This window comes from Pteropus alecto, unplaced genomic scaffold (assembly GCF_000325575.1).
Source record: "Pteropus alecto unplaced genomic scaffold, ASM32557v1 scaffold110, whole genome shotgun sequence".
Lineage (NCBI taxonomy): Eukaryota > Metazoa > Chordata > Mammalia > Chiroptera > Pteropodidae > Pteropus > Pteropus alecto.
Window position 1 is genome coordinate 1994670 of NW_006431920.1, and position 16880 is coordinate 2011549.

At 41.3% G+C, this 16880-nt stretch overlaps 1 protein-coding gene and 1 long non-coding RNA gene across 9 annotated transcripts in view; one reads left to right on the forward strand and one right to left on the reverse strand.

Annotated features, from left to right (window-relative positions):
• The window catches only part of LOC107195299, a 9388-nt gene extending 6288 nt beyond the window's left edge, over positions 1–3100 (forward strand). The window contains exon 4 of the long non-coding RNA XR_003044684.1: positions 2419–3100. This is a non-coding gene — a long non-coding RNA (uncharacterized LOC107195299). The remainder of the gene's footprint in view (positions 1–2418) is intronic.
• Positions 3101–7798: 4698 nt separating this feature from the next.
• Positions 7799–16880, reverse strand: part of SP100 (SP100 nuclear antigen) — a 68809-nt gene continuing 59727 nt past the window's right edge. For 6 of the 8 annotated variants that reach the window (XM_025043223.1, XM_025043222.1, XM_025043220.1 and 3 more), the window contains 6 exons: positions 15876–15917; positions 11700–11815; positions 9909–10029; positions 9551–9622; positions 8851–8994; positions 7799–7930 (listed from right to left, as the gene is read on the reverse strand). In XM_025043223.1, coding sequence (XP_024898991.1) covers positions 7808–7930; positions 8851–8994; positions 9551–9622; positions 9909–10029; positions 11700–11815; positions 15876–15917 — 618 coding nt within the window. In that variant the 3' untranslated portion in view covers positions 7799–7807. Of the gene's footprint in view, positions 7931–7990; positions 8077–8850; positions 8995–9304; positions 9355–9550; positions 9623–9908; positions 10030–11699; positions 11816–15875; positions 15918–16880 lie in introns of those variants that run through there. The other 2 variants (XR_003044683.1, XR_003044682.1) reach the window with 2 other exon arrangements.

Below are 16880 nucleotides of genomic sequence, written 5' to 3' on the forward strand. Positions count from 1 at the left end.
TGAATTCAGGGCTCCTGTTTCTTGATGCACTTTACTTGGAGTGACTCTGCAGCCAGTGGTCCATTTAACCCTGGGGACCCATTTTCTGGCAATTTGGGAAATGTGGGAGGCAAGACCCTGTTCATTGAACGTGAGTGCTCATATTGATAGCATGCCTGCTGGGGTATAATAAAAAATATGTACTTGGCTTTCGTCCCTAGTTCCTAGCACCGTGCTCTCCAAACCCTTAGAATTTCCTGAGTGAGTGGGTTTTCAAAACCAACCATGTGATGAGAGGATTAGAACTTTCAGCTTCACCGCTTGACCTCTGGGGAGAAGAAGAGGTTTGAAAAATTAGGTTCCATCTCCAATGGCCAGTGATTTAATCAACCATGCTTGTATAATGAAACTTTGATAAAAAGCCCTAGCAACGGGCTCAGGGAGCCACACTGACGTGCTGGGAAGGTCGTGTGCTGGAGGGGGCATGAGAGGTTTGTCTCCCTCCCCCCAATACCTTGCCCTAATGCATCTCTTCCACTTGTCTGTTCCTGGGTTGTGGTCTTTATAATAACAACTCCGTAATTGTAAGTAGTGCACTTTCCTGGATTCGGAACCTCAGGGGAGAGTGTAGGAACTCCACATTTATAGTTTGCTGGGCAGAGATGTGGGTAGTCTGGGGACGTCATTTGTGGCTGGTGTCTGAAGTGGGGCAGTCTTGGGGACCCAACCCTCATCTCTGGGCAGTTAATGTCAGAACCGAAGTGACTTGTTGGACACCCAGTGGGTGTTGGAGAGTTGGGGAATTGGTTGGTGTTGGAATGACCCATTTACTGTTGGAAAGAACACCGCCCAGTTGGGGCTGAAAAAAAAAAAAAAACGCTACACATCTATTTATACCAATGTCCTCAATTAATGTATAAATTTCTGCCTCAAAAATCTCTATCTGTAGATCAAAAAAAGTTAAGTGATTTTTGATTGCTTTGATACATGGAATGTTTTGGAAACTCCAGAAGACCTGAAAAACTCAATAGTCTTTTTGACACATATTCTCCTATGTGCCATTAGCTTATATATAAACTTTCAAAAATAATTTTGAAAATAATATCTCATATCTTTAAAACATCAGTAAAGAATAGACAGAATAACTGTCATTATCCTTGTTTAATAGAGAAAATTTAAGCACATATCTATTTCAAAATCTTTTACAAAGTCATGTGGAGAATTGTAGGCAGAGCTAGGACTAGTATCTTCGATGCTTAGATCTTAATTCAGCAGACATCTGGTTCCTTTAGAAGAAAGAAAGGGAAATAATAACCAAAGACATCTGCAAGTGTTAGTTGTTACAAGATTTACAACTTTTATTAAGCAGTTACCCTTTCTCTTCCATGAATTTTATGAACAAAATTGATTTGGAAATACATACTAGGTATAATAGCAAATAAGATAACTCAATGTGAAAAATGTACATTTTTTTCCTATGAAGAATTCATTTTAATTGTTTGCTCTCTTTTTCATAGACGAGAAACTAAACTTGTTTTTTAGGGCATTCTGACTATCTGTTTTTAACAAATGTGTAGTGGCTTAAACACTAGAAGTCCTTTGCTACTCAGGAAAACAATCTGAACAGGTTCTGGCTTCGGGAGGGAGGTTGAGTGGGATTGGGGGCAAGTAGGGAGGGAGGGAGAGAGCTCCGATCCACACACTCATTCAGGGACCCACCATCCAATGTTGCCTTAGGCAAGAAATAGAGGCAGAAGAAATGTGTGCAGATTAATGCAAAGGATAAGAAATAGAAAAATGAGGTATAAGAAAAGGCAAAGCAAGACATAGCAACACTGCCCATCTTGGATGAGTTTTCACAGCCTCTGGTGATTGTGACTAAAGCAACTTAATGCAGGGAGTCAGTTGAATTCAGAGAGGGAAATAGATGCCTAGAGTTTTACGTGATCTCTTCTTGTCTTTCGTAGTTTCCTTATTTAGGAATTTCCTTCTATGTTGCCTCCTCTACCTGATAGATTGTAATCTCCAAAAGTGGCAGATAAAGGTCATCAGGTTTTCAAGAAAAATTATGCACACTCGGCATCCTGCAAAGAGAAAAATAATAAATTCATATGTAGCAGTATGAGCCCTATTGATTAAATAGATGTGCTCATATTTTGATGTTGTAGAAATATGCTCACAAAATGACATCTTTTTGATTACTATCCACACAGAATTCTAGAGTACATATAGTGATTTCCACCCATTCTTTTCCACCTCTTTGTTTTTTTTGGAGCACAGAATACTAAGTATTTCTCTCTTGGGTAATAATATTATTATCATTTGGTTCTGAAGTTCTGAAAAGTTCTGACGTCCTGTTATCTAATCATGTTAAAAAAGAAAGGATTCAAATCAACCACTTGCAAAATTAAGTTTTAGATTTTGTTCTAATTCCTACAGCCTGAGATTACCAGGGACAAGCAAGCCTGTAGTCTGACGGTCAGATTTATTTACTCATTGCAACAACGGAGAGGAATAAACATCAGAGGCACCATGGGATGTTTTGCCAAAGAGACAGTTATTATTGGTTTTGGAAAAGGGTGGTGTTTACATCGAATTGATAAGAAGCAGTGCTTTGATAAGTTCAAAGCAAGCCAGAGCTGTGTGTAAAGAGGTCAAGATCAAGTCTGGATTGCGACGTAGACCCAGGGTTCTGCTTTGTAGGAAACTGCAAACTTAAGAAAATGTGGACCATTGTATTCAGAAATCCTTATTGGAAGCTCCACACCTGGATTAAAAATCAAGATTCCATCACTTTATCACAATAACTTAGATCTTCCAAGCAAAGGTGAGCTGTTTTACTCTTGCCGATATCATTTCGAACAGCAAGTTTCTGATGGTGTTTGACTTTTGAGAACAAAGTTCACCACTGAGTAAGAAAGGGGTGCTCACCCAAAGGAGGGTTGTTATGATACTTTACAGCTGCAGCAAGTTCCTAGGAGAAATATTATTTTCATTAACTTTGCAGCTGGCCTCCCTCATATCTGTTATTCAAGTCTCGTGAATGGCAGAGCAGATTTTTGCTTTCTCAGACAGCTAATTTCTACTTTCTTAATGTTATTGAATATGTAGCAGTTTATTAAAGGACTTTACAAACAAAAAATCTCATTTTAACTTTACGACAATCATGAGCTATTATAAAACAATGTAAATGTTGATAGCACTGTTTTATATATGAAGAAACCAAAGTACATAAATGTTTAAGGTTCTCCCCGCTTCTCTTTTCACATTGCCAAATGGACAACTAAAGAAAGAGCTAGAATTATCATCCTTATTTTCTAGGACTCAGTTCCATGGTTGTCTATTCTCTATTTTTACTGTCTTTCTGAACAAGGTAGAGAGAGAGAAATGATAACCAACACATCTCAATCTTGACTGTGAATTATGCAAAATGTCAAGATGCACCACTTTTTAAAGTACAAATTACTGTTTCCTCTCATTATTTTATAGATCCAATGGTTGTTAGAAACACTTCTACCCTGGACACATGTTAGAAAAAGAGATATGTCCAAACCAGAAGTCTTGGTATACAAAGAAGCTTCAGAATTTTTTTTTCCTACAAAACATTAAATCTAATTCTTTGCTAGATCATTCACAAGTAAGATAAATTTTAACCCATTTCCCATTTAGAAAAAAACAGTGCAGCTCACTGCCAGTTTTCATTTAACATCACATGTAGAAATGCTATGTTTTCTAGGATTTGGCATTATCAGCAATCGGGAATTACTATATTTTATAAATGGAAATACCACTACTAAAAACAGAGTGCTATAAATAGAATGACATATTTTTTCCCAGAGACTATTGATATCCTAGAGAGATGCAAAAATAATAATAACAGCGAGATATTTTGTGGCAAACTTTGCGCGTAAGGTTAGGATTGTAATCCATGAGTTATCTCAGGGTAAATGGGAGATGGGTTAAAGGGTCCAGCTTAATCTTTTTCAGTTGATTAGGGTAGGCATTTATAATGGCTAAAGGAGAAGTTGTTTCCTGATTGTGGGAACAGCCTACCATATTCCAAGCCTTGAGTAGGAGTGGCGTCGGGAGAGGAGAGGGTGGCTGTGTCCCACGTCGTCATTCAGACACCTAGGATGCTGAAGCCGATGCCATTTTCAGCATTTACCTTCCAAGATTCTTGTGGAGAGACCAGATAGGAATCAGAAGAGACAAGGAGAAAGAGTAAGAAGCAGTGACAGTGAGGTGCAGGGAAAATGGAAAGTGAGACCAATCAGAACTGCCAATTTTGAGCAAATTTTTCTCAATCTCTGGCAATAGAGCTGCAGCGCCATTAACCTCTGTAGGTGAGATGCCTCTGAGAGGCATACCACGGTAGCCTCAGGTGGGCATAGTCCTACTCCTGGGTTCCTGGTCATCCCGAGTCTTTTTGTTATGTGATGTCCTTTTCTGTTAGCCCCTTGGGCACCCAACTAAGATCGCTAAAGGATCTCATTCCTCTGTTAAGAAATCAGTAGAGATGACTCTCTGCAAGTAAAAGAAGAGCCCTAAGAAGCCTCTGTTGCAGCAGCCAGCAGTGGTCCAGGTAAGGAAATGCCAAATGTCTATCAACAGGAGCTTGGAATCAGAGTTATCGTCTCCAGATTAATTTTACTCTGATCACCATCCATTTTATCTGGGTATTTTGGGGAATAACAGTAATCGATAAGTAATTATAAATTCATGTTTATCAGAATTGTTATGAATATGATGGTATTTTGAGTCTCTTTATATCATTGTAACTTGAACCTCTATTCAACGGACATTTCCCTTTTCCACTTGCTCTTTATTGTTATTATGTCCACCTTGCCTCTCTGTTGGTTACATGGCACTATCTGCTATTTACCTTCTGGAACCCTATCGGCCCCATTCATACTAGGAAGTTCTATTACATGATGCCATCTCCAGTGTCAACTCCAGTTTACAGAGGACAAGCAAAAGCGAGGTTCTCAAAAATGCCAGCACTCCCTCACCAATACATTTCTTATTGTCTTAGTGAAGGGGATATCCTCGAGGTTCATGTGGGTAACACAGCCATGGTCATGTTTTCTGGTCTCATGTAATATATCCGGTTTGACATTTCTACCTTCCTAAACCTTCTGACCCCTTCTTTGATATGCTGAGGCATTTGGGGGCATTTGTATCTCATTTACTAAATACCATCTTTTTGTCCAAATTTCAAGGAGCCGACTCAGTCATAGATAGAACTGTTCCAAGTGTCCTTGCCAGTACCTTACACCCTGATTCAGAGGAGAGGGCTTCCATGTCGATGAAGTCTCCATTATTCAATCTTATATTCTACTCTTTCTGGTCTAACTCTCTAAAAACTCACTCCTACAAATATCATCTGTTGTTTCAAATATTTATAAGCCAGGTCTTGCTAGGTTATGGCGTTAACCCTTAGCTCCACTGGCTTCCACAGCAGGTTTACTTCCTGCTTACTCAAAGCCCGCAGGAGATCTGGGGGCCCCTCTGGGATGGTGGTAAATACATGTACCAGGCTGTGTCAATCTTCCGGCTCATCTCAAAACGAGGCCTCAATAATCAACATAGCAGGAGAGAAGGTATAATGGAGAATTTTTATGGCTCTTCTATGAATTGGTTTGCAAGTGACACATGCCACCTCTAATCGTAGCCCAGCGGTGAGTGTGTTAGTCATTTGGCCCTGCCTAATGCAAGGGAATGGAAAATTTAGGGGTGCGTATGTAATATCTGATAAATATTACTGTTTCTGCCACAAATAATAAGTGACAGACTGGAAAAGCAATTCTTAGATAATGATGCAACAGTGAAGCCACATTACTGAATCCTCCTAACCCAGCAAAGCAAATAAAAAAAGTTAAAAAGAAAAAAAAAAGGTCAAAATTCAAACAGCAACTCTAAATGAAAAAATATAACTTTAGTAGGAGGCAAAGGATTGAAATAGGATATGCTATAAGAGGGCTTCAGGGCTAAAATATTTTGCTTGGTCTACGATGGAATTTATCAGTTTTTCTAGATAACTGTGGTCCTAGAACATTCTGGCAGAATCCCTGAACGTTTTACCTGTTCAGGAGACCATCCCTCTAAATAATCCATCAATTGTAATAAGAAACTTTTAAAACTAGATCTACCATGAGATCAAAGCTGCATTTACTACCTAAACCCCTTCTGTTAGATAGGTTATTATGGCATTTCAGGCCTCTAGAATTAGCTGAGGACCCCTGCTCAATAATCCTTTAAGGAAGTGGGAATTTTCCTTTTCCTAGAGCATTGTTAACTTGGAAAATAGACACTGGTCACTTTCAGAAGGATGAGGGAACATTGCAACCTTGGATTTTATGTCCTCCATTTGTCTCAGTTTCCATCAACTAGCTGAGCAGACAACTCGGATTGTTGTCTTTTGCTTGAATTAACAGGCTGAATACAGAATTCCTGCCACACGTAGCCACAATGATACATTCATGTGTCTTAGATATGACTTTAAGTGCTTTACATACATACATTTATTTAACCTTTAACATTTTTTACTCCAATAACAAAATTTCATTATCGAATGTTGAAATGGTATATTGGATACTCAACTTTGGAACCAGCTGGAGACAATAATTTCTGAGGTTGAAGTACTTCCCAGTATGGTGTAGTGTGTACTCTGAACCAGCTACCAAGATATGGTACTCTTTTTCTTATAACCAGGATATTTTGGGTCTGGGAACCTGTCAAGCAAGGCTGACAGATTTGGCTGGTAAAGAAATGATACACTCTTTTCATATTCAGATAGTTTATCACTGACTTAGACAACAAAGGAAGAAGAGAAGATGCCAGCCTCTCACATCCTCTGTCCCATAGGCTTGTATGAAGACAAAAGGGGGTGTGGATGGCAAACGGTGTAACGTGAGTGAGAGTACACAGTCATGTTGCAGCGAGGCAATTTTAGAGCCTAGCTTCTGCCCCTCAACAAAGTGGCAGAAGGCCTCATACCTCATCGGAAGTTGGAATGCAAGGAGCGAATGTCATGATAGCCTCTGCAAGATAAGGCTGTGAGTTAATGGGGGAATGGACTTCCAGCAGCTCCTCACAAGCCTCCTATGCTCTCTTGTTCTGGAAGGATCAGAGGGCACCCTGCTAAAACTTAAATCAAATCAGCTACATTTAAGTCTTGCCCATGTGGGCTATGTGGAGACATGCAAGTTCACCAGGATGCCATGGCAGAGCCGTTCTTCAATAGAATCAAGAGTTAGCATTCATATATTGGCTAGGTGGAAAACCAGAGGAGAGAAGGAAGAATTAGGGAGATCATTTTATAAACCATATAAATGTCTAATCAATGTACTATATACTCAAAGCTAATAATAATAAAAAAGAAATTGTCAGAAGTTTTAGTGCCGAAGTAAGAAATGATCCATTAGCTGTACCAATTATGATTTTATGAATTGAAAATTCCTGATGCCATGGGGGAAAAGGCAAAAAAGAATGCTATCCAGTATTCAGTTTTGTAAGCAGAGACCAGTAGCTTTATCAAAATATATAAACAATAGTAGCTTTCTATAACAAGCAATAACCAATAATAAAACGTAATGGGAAAAAGATCACTTTCATAATAACAAGAAAAAGTATAAAATACCTGAGAGAAAAAAAGAAATGAATGAGTCCTATGTGGGGAGGAGAAAAGAACAGAAAACTTTACTTAAGAATCTAATGAATGATTCAAATAAATGAATCCATATTATGTGATCCTATTCAGAAAGACTGAATATTTTCCATTGTAAATTTCACTCTAAATTACTCAATAAGAGAATTCGACCAGGCGATTTTAAATTTTATTTAGAAAAATAAATGAATGGCAATAAAAAAAGTAAAAAAAAAAGCATGATATGTTTGCACAAGCAGAATGGTCAGCGAGGACACTGGTGTCATCATGTTCTTTGTAAGGTTCCTAAGAGGAAGATAGAAACGGGCTGCATTACAAAATGATGGGCTCAGACTAACAGAGAAACTGATTGTCTGAATTGCAAAAATTTTCTGGAAATTAGTTTCAAATGTGGTCTCTAGTTGACTTCCCAGGTTGATAAATTTCGTGTCCTGAAAAAGCAAAACAAAAACAATAATAGCCATTGCCAATAAGCTCAGACTCCCAAAGTTTCAGATAACCGGATCTTCATTCTAGGCTACCCCAAATGTTAAGAGAGAATTGATTCAGTGAGAATAGCTTATGTTCCCTGAGAGCTCGATCATTTCTCTTTATCTGAAAGACAGAGAATCAAAAATAGTACTCTATTGCAAGTCTAGGTTTTCAATCAGAAATTCATTGATCAATTTTATTCGAAAAAATTCTGGTTATTTGAGTTTTAAACACAGCACATATTACTTTTAACAATATGGTAGTACGGAAATGTCTATGGCAAATTCACTGTGCCTCCCTTTTTCCTTCTTTCTCGCCCTTTGAAGCAATCCTTGTTAACTTTTGATACAGTTCTAAGGAATTCTGATGTGAAGAAATCCAAAATTTTGACATTTGGGAAATTCGATTTGGAATTTCCCTTTAGAGAAGAGATTCATTAAATGCACTTGTTTCCTATGAAAGGGACTACATATGCAGTCTGCTGTTCTCTGTGGAGGAAACCAGTTATCTAGGCATGAGCAGACTCTGAGGTCCTAGGGTGATGTCTGCGATGGCACCTCTCATTTGTTGTTATTTTCCCCTCTGTAGACCGCAGGGCTTTTAGAATGCTTCCAGAATGTTACTCATGTGGGCTTGCAGCATGACGAGGGAAGCTGTAACATTTACCTGATACAAGAAGGTGAAAGGCAGAGTGAATCAATTCAAGAAGAAGGGAATCAGGGAGTGCCACTTACTTTGTAAATCTCCTTGTGGTTCTGAAAGATTAGGCGCATGTCCCGCACAAACCACATCACTTGGGAGTACAACTTCCTAATCAGCTTTTTCCTGATTTTGTTTAACCACATGGGCTTCTTCAGGGCCCGAGATAGCTCTGTGCTCTGTTGACAAAAGCACCAAAGAGTAGGCTGTTATTAGGATTCCAAGTCTACCTTCTGCAGGGCCTCACTGCTATGGCCTGAGTGTTTGTGTCTGCTCCACCTCTCCATCCATATGTTGAAACCCTGACCTCCAATGGGATGGTGTTAGAAGATGGGCCTTTGGGAGATAGTTAGGTGATGAGGGTGGAGCCCTCATGAATGGGATTAGTGCCCTCATGAAGGGCACCTCAAAGAATCCTCTCCCTCTGTCTCCCCCATCTGGGGACACCACACGAAGTTGGCCCTCTGCAAACTGGAGGAGGGCTCTCACCGGAATCTGACCATACTGGCAACCAGGTCTTGGACTTCCAGCCTCCAGAACTGTGAGAAACAAATTTCTGTTGTTGAAGCCACTCCGTATGTGGCATTTTGTTGTTATAACAACTTAAACTGCTAAGAGCTGACTAAGCTGACCAGATATCCGTCAACAAGGCAAAGATAATGACAACTAGTACTCATTTGATTTATATCACAAATTTGATAAATGCCAGTTTGGGGTTTTGTTGCCGTTACTTACATAATGTGGTTTTAAAGCAAAATAGCTGCTTATCGAACAGCAATAGATCTTCAAGAGGAGGAACTCACATTTCTGCAAAAGAGAAAGGAGATCTTCAGGGGAAGTGCTTGGAGAGAGTGAACTCTTACGCACGCTGAGATGAAACACGCAACTCCCAGACCCGTGAACTCTGAAACACACGTGGGATGGGTATTTCCTTTGGAATATTATGAATTTTGGTGTTAGGTCATGCGGTCAAAGCATAGCGAGGGATAGCAGCCTGCTTTTGGGCACCATTCCTCCAGCCCCCTGTAAAGACTGTGCTTCTTCTCGCAACTAACTAGAAAGGAGAAGGCTTCAGGATCACATTTCAACTCACCAACTGTTCCTTAGGCAGCATCCGCCTCTCCAGGACCTCAGATTCCTGATAACGTGCTTGACTTTCTGGAGAACTTTTCTGGATACTTTCTATCTGGCAGAAGATACAGCTCCATGGACTCCTGAGAAGCAGGACATAAAGTGAGCAAGGACAAGTTCTCTGTGAAGCAGCCACTGTGTCTACAGCTGTTAAAGTCCTCTGTTTAAGAATGACCAATGTTTTCCACTTTATATTCAACTTCTCTCTGGGAGGCCTCTCTGCACTAGAACCCCATTTGGTCTCAATTGCCAAAGACGCCCCGCCCATCAGTAGTGGTAGCAAGGCTGACAGTCTGTTGAGGTGCCATGGTGGGTGATGGATTCTCATTCACCTCAAAACTTAGGGTGTCCATCTGAGTCACTGTGAGTGTGGTAATGAGCCCTGTCCACCAGATCGAGTGTTGAACACTAGTACTGTAAGCACTGGAGTCCAGGGCCTTGATGAGCCATCAGGTCATAGGAAATGTCAGGAAACCAGCTCTTGCCTCTCGATTTTGCTGAAGAAGCACATAGCACAAGCCATAGGCGCCCTCCCCTTTGGCATTGCCATATGTATACCCAGGATCTATGCTGCTTTTTGGAAAGGAAATTTACTAAGAGAGTGTCATATGTTTTTCATTTGCCCGTAGAGTCATTCTCCACTCCTCTCTATCAGGCTCTCCATGCTGTGAGGCCCTTGATAATCAGGTGGATATAATGATTCATCTCAGAGATGTCATCTAGCCTCTCTCTTGGGCCACTCTAGTGTTTGCTCAAGAAGCCCATTGCAGATTAAGATGTACAAATTGCCAGTTATAAAAAGTTGCGGAATGTAAAGTACAGCATAGTGAACATAGTAATATTGTAATAATTATGGATGGTGTGGGAGTGATCACTTTGTAAGGTATATGAATGTCTACCACTATGTCATACACCTGAACCTAATATAATATTGTATGTCAACTGTAATTAAAAAAAAAAAAAGAGGCCCATTACAAAGTCTGTAGTGTAGGGTTGAGGACTACATGTGAGCTCAACAAAAAAGTGTGGATCTTTCTTCTGCCTCTGCAGATTGCTGCTGAATCCCTGAGGTGGTACCACTCCCTTGGAGCTACCTGAGATCAGGGGGTTATGTTAGATTCCTCCAATAGTGGAAGGCAATGCTCTGTCCTCATAGGGACACACGTTCCGGGTACCCACCGTCTTCTGCCCCCACCACCATTTGTAGAATCACTTTACCAATCTATGTTAGCCCACATACCGTCACCTCTGACCAAGGATACATTCTACAGCAAAAGAAATGCAGCAATAGGTTCACATCCTCAGAATTCATGGGCCTTATCACATGTACCATGTGACCCAAGGTCAGCTGACTTGATAGACTATGGGAAGAATGGCCTTCTGAAGGCTCATCATAGCCCCAGCTTTTCCAGCTTTGTGAAGTTCCCATGGAAGGTGGTATATGCTTTAAACTAGCAGCTAATGGATGGTGGCATCACTCTATAATGTATGGTGTCATCACCCCACTCAGGTCTGGGAACCAAGTGGGGGAGGTGAGGTGGTGGTGGACACCTCTTTTTGTTATACTTCTCATTAATCTACCGCTGTCAGCACTGTTAAGTAGCTCTGGGTCATATTTCTGGATAATTAAGGACGCTGCTCTCTCTGCACCAAGATGCATACAACCAGAGACAGACTTTGCAGGCTGAGTGTGCATGGTGAGAGGAGCTATACCACAATAAGGAAGGGAAAGATGGGGCCAGGGCTCACTAACCTGTTGGCATCTATGTGCTGGATGTGGCATTTCTCATGAAAGGAACTTGGACAAGTATCACAGCAGTATAGCGTTCCTCCCTTACGGCATACCTTGCATGTATTTGAGTTTTCCGGCTAGAAGGGGAAATGATGCAGAAATCATTCAGTCGGCAAGAGCCCATAAGGTCAACTTGCTGGGACTCTAGAACACACAACCTTTGCTCGTACCAAGGTGGCACTTGTAAATTTCTGCCCTCAAAATGGTAAGGAACAACAGTGAGCAGAGATTTCAGAAGACATTCTAGTCTGCAGTGAAGTTCAGGAGAAAGTGGCTGCATGTTAGATCAGGAAAGTTTTCCTTATGAAGACAGATTCTGACATTGAAAGGCAAGCAACAACAAAAAAGGATGAATTAAAGATAAACTGAGCAATTTATTTTTCTGCTGGCAAAATCTGGCTCAGGAATATGGTGTCTTATCTGGTTGTCTACAATGCATCATCTAAATTGACTCAGCAAAGAGTGATTTACTGATAATTTAATATGACGGAATAAACTTCTGAGATACCACTGCACCCCATTTTCTCAGACATAAGTTCCCCATGAGTTGAAGGGCCTGGGAAGGGATTCTTAGATTATGGAGAGCCCCTGGGCCTGTGACGGTACCTCTGGATAGGAAAGACCATAGACACAGATGACCAGGGGGGTGCCAGGGAGGATGGAGCTCCTCAGCTCTGGGAGCCTGGGGAAGATGCCCCATGACTCAGCTTGTCATATGAGGGGCAGAGGTGCCATCTCCGAATGGCTAGGGAGTGTGGTAACAGCAACCACTGGGCCTGTGTGTGATTTGGTGCCCTGTTATCTGTAAGGAAGGTGAAGGAGCCCACAAAATTGATTGATGCTGGATTTTCCACTAATCTTAATATGCGGGACCTCGAGCTAAATTGAATTTCATTTAGTGAAGTTAAAAATTTGACAGTGTTTGCATCTAAGTTTATACAATGAAAAAAACACAGGTTAAAAATGATAGAATTTATAAACCAAAATAAAAATTGATCAAGAAATAAGCCCATTGGTGGGCAAGAAAAATCACATTTTCTCTCTTTTTTTGGGGTGCTAACCTATATGACAATAACATGTGACTGTTATTACTACATACTAAAATTTCTATGTAGGAAGGTCATGCGTCTGTGATGGAGAAATGCCCAGAAAGATCTGACTCCTTTCCTGGGGCCACCTGAGCAGAAAGAGAGCATCAGTCGGAGAACCGTGTGCTGGGGAAATGTTTTGTTCTATGGGTAACAGCTCTACACAGATGAAAATATCTTGTTTACACCATGAGTTAGAAGGAGGAATTCACATCCTTGTGTGATGTATAAAATAATGCACAGACTTGGGGACTGGCCCACCCAGTGGTGGGTGGTTGGGATGCTGGTGGGTGGTGAGGAAGAGGGAAGGTGACAGAGAGACCCCTTCCACCTTTTCCTTGTATGAACACTAGGCTTTGTTCTGTGACACTCTACTCTCTTGGGTTTCGTCTCTAACATTCGGCCTCCTTCTTTTCAGATTCCTCACTTAGAATATTAGAATTCCTTTGGGCTTCATCCTATGTCCCCTGGTTGACCACAACTACTGCCATGACCACATTTGCCACCACATTTATCCCCAGAATTTGAGACCTGTGTCTCCGATCTCCTTTCAAGCCCCAAACATCCACACACTACTTTTCATCATCTCCAGTTAGATGTCTTTCATCATGTCCAAAACCCATCCTGTTCCTGACCACATTCCTTATCTTCCTGTCTTGAATCTACAACGCTTTTAGTGCTCCCCACCCCACCAAGTACCCCATCATTCACCCAGCAGCCTAGAAGTGAACATGGGTTCTGCCCTTTCCCCACCCCAGATAGCTAATCCAGCATTGGTCTTGCTGATCGCAATTTTTAAATATCTCATCTCATTCTCAGTGCTTCCGTGAGGTCCACTGCTACAAGGATAGAAAGGCCCTAATCATAATACTATCTTATTAGCCAAAGAAAAATGGCCTGCTATTTGAGTTATAAATCATAACAGTCAGAATATCATTCTTGGTGGGACTACATCAAACTAAAAAGCTTCTGCACAACAAAAGAAACCATCGACAAGGTAAAGAGACAACCATCCGAATGGGAAAATATATTTGCAAGCAACACCTTCGATAAGGACCTAATATTCAAAATATACAAAGAACTCATATAACCCAATAACAGCAAAAAAAACAAATGATCCAATCAAAAATGGGCAGAGGATCTGAACAGATACTTCTCCCTAGAGGACACACAAATGGCCAACAAATATATGAAAATATGCTAATCATCGCTCGCTATTAGGGAAATGCAAATCTAAACCACAATGAGATACCATCTCACACCTGTTAAAATAGCTATAATCAACAGGACAAGTAATAACAAATGTTGAAGAGGATGCGGAGAAAAAGGAACCCTCATACACTGCTGATGGGACTGCAAATTGGTACAGCCACTATGGAAAACAGTATGGAGGTTCACCAAAAAACTGAGAATTGATCTACCATATGATCTAGCAATCCCTCTACTGGGTATCTAACCCAAAGACTTGAAAACATATATCGGAAAAGATATTTGCACACCGATGTTCATAGCAGCCTTATTCACAGTGGCCAGGACATGGAAGCAACTGAAGTGTCCTACGATAGATGATTGGCTAAAGAAGCTGTGGTACATATATACAATGGAATATTACTCAGCCATAAAAAGAGATGACATACTGCCATTTTTGACAACATGGATGCACCTCGAGATAATCATGCTAAGCAAAATAAGCCAGACAGAAAGTTGAAAATCCCATGATATCACTTATATGTGGAATATAAATCCAAAAGCAACAAATGAACAGGACAAACAAATGGAGACTCGTGGACATGGAATATAGACTAGTGGTGACCAGAGGGTAGAGGGAGTGGGGAGGTAGACAGGATAAAGGGAGTCAAATATGTGGTGACAGAAAGATATCTAACTATGGGAGGTGAACACACAATGTAACTATATATATATACCTTACTGTTAAAATGTATAGCTGAAACTTATCGGATTTCATTAACCAATGTCACCAAAAAATAAATTAATTAATTAAAAAATTTCATTCTTGGGCCCAATGAGCTGAGATCAATTGTCTTCATTTATAAATTCAATACAAGAAGAGGCACGAAAGTCACATATATGAGGAATTCTAAGCTGCAAGATGCCTCTTGCCCAGGTACTCCCTCTCAATAGGAAAGCTTGTGGAATGGCCCATTAGGGACATCCTTAGGCACATCCCCCGGCATGGGGCCATGTAACTTTGTTTTATTTTTGTCATAGCAGATGAAACTCATGGATACCGATTACTCTTTTTAGGAAGCTAGGTCAAAGTTGCTGAACCTTGGGTACCAGTGGAATGACTCGGTCTCCTATCAGTCTGGAACAATGACTGCCTCAGCTTTTATCTCCAGCCCAGGGCAGAGGGGCCATAGACAAATCACCCAGTGTGATCCAAGATATAATGACCTGAGAGGTCGCCATGTCACTGCCTGCCCCTCTGAGTGGCCTAGAACCCCTAGCCCATTAGTTATTCTCCCATGTTAGACAATGAAGTTGGGATGGGCTATAGGGGCTCCCTATGGGATCCACTTGCCCTGAGTATATTTCTCTGCAGGTCTCATGACAGGGTCCACACCTGGAACTCGCCATCTTGGCCTGGCCTGTTCCTTCTGGCTGAAGCATAAAACCACCTTAGCTCTGCTTGCACCTCGGAGAGGATGTTCAGGATTTTCCTTTCCTTCCCTACTGCCTCCTTTGATATGCTGCTCTCCTCTCAGATGTGCCCCTCGCCCCTAATCTGCAGGCCAGCCCTGCCCATTACCACCTCGAGCCCCATCTCTAGACACGCCAGGGGTACAGAACTCTGCTTCCCACACTAATGTGGAAATGGGAAGGTTTCCACTGAACAAATGGAAAGGGTGCTTTCACGCTGAGACATCCAACCCCAGAACTATCTACCTGGCATGGATGACATCCGCTGTTCTCTGCTCATCACACACAGCGACATGCTCCTTCGGGGGAAAGTGGCAATGACACAGATAATGTACTGGGGGAAAAGGCTGGGATTATTCTAGGGTTACAGGTTGGAGTTAGTACTTACATAAGGGTCAATATGTTCATGACTGTGAGACCTTGGTTTTGTCTATAAAAAAGAGAAAAAGATTGTGTGACAATATTGAATATAAGTTTTCGTTAACCACACCTTTGAGCAGACTTCTTTATCTAAAAGATTCATGCCACAGCCCTTCCTTAATTTTCATATCTGCTTTAATGGGTCTATATATCTAACTAGAAAATAAAAAGACCATTAAATTATGTGTTAGTGATAGTTTGGTCCAATGCAAGTTCTCAAACTCAAGGCAGGTTTGTGTGAAGCTGTGTGATGGGGAGTCTGGCCTTGGTTTCTACAGGTGGAGTTGGAGCCGCAATGAGAGAATCAGGCTGAGAACTCATCACCCACAGCCCCCAGTGACCACCAGGTCCAGGGTCCTGGATGCCATGCAAGTGTCCCTGTGAAATCCACCACTTTCCGCAGCTCTCCTGGGGCACAGCCCTAAAGATAAAAGGGGTACAAGGTCCTAGTGCCGCACCTCTTTTTCCTGAAGGTAAGCACTTCTTCTCTTTCTCCTGAATCCCAAGAGCTTGCATTGATCTTGGGTATCTGTGAAATTATTTGGCCTCCCGGAACAATGACTGCCTCAGCTACTTGCAGCCCAGGCCAGAGAGGCCACAGACAAACCACCCAGTGTGATCCGAGGTATAATGACTTGAGAGATGGCCATATCACTGCCTGCCTCGCTGAGTATCCTAGAACCCCACCCTCAACACTCCATTAGTTATTCTCTCATGTTATACAATGAAGTTGAAACAATCGTTTAGATCTGTCGTTTCGGCCGCCTTGCATTGCCATTGGCCAAGCTTATCACCTGGCTCTTAGTAGTTGCTCAGCAGTTGTTTGTTGAAAGGACACATAAGTGCACAAACAAGTGAATACTGTCGTCAGTTGGAAGAAGAGGTTTTTTAGCAGCCAGTAAATGATCCTCTTGGAATTTTATATCTTACTATCTTGGAGCACCTTAGTCATCACTGGTGGGCTTCACAGGAA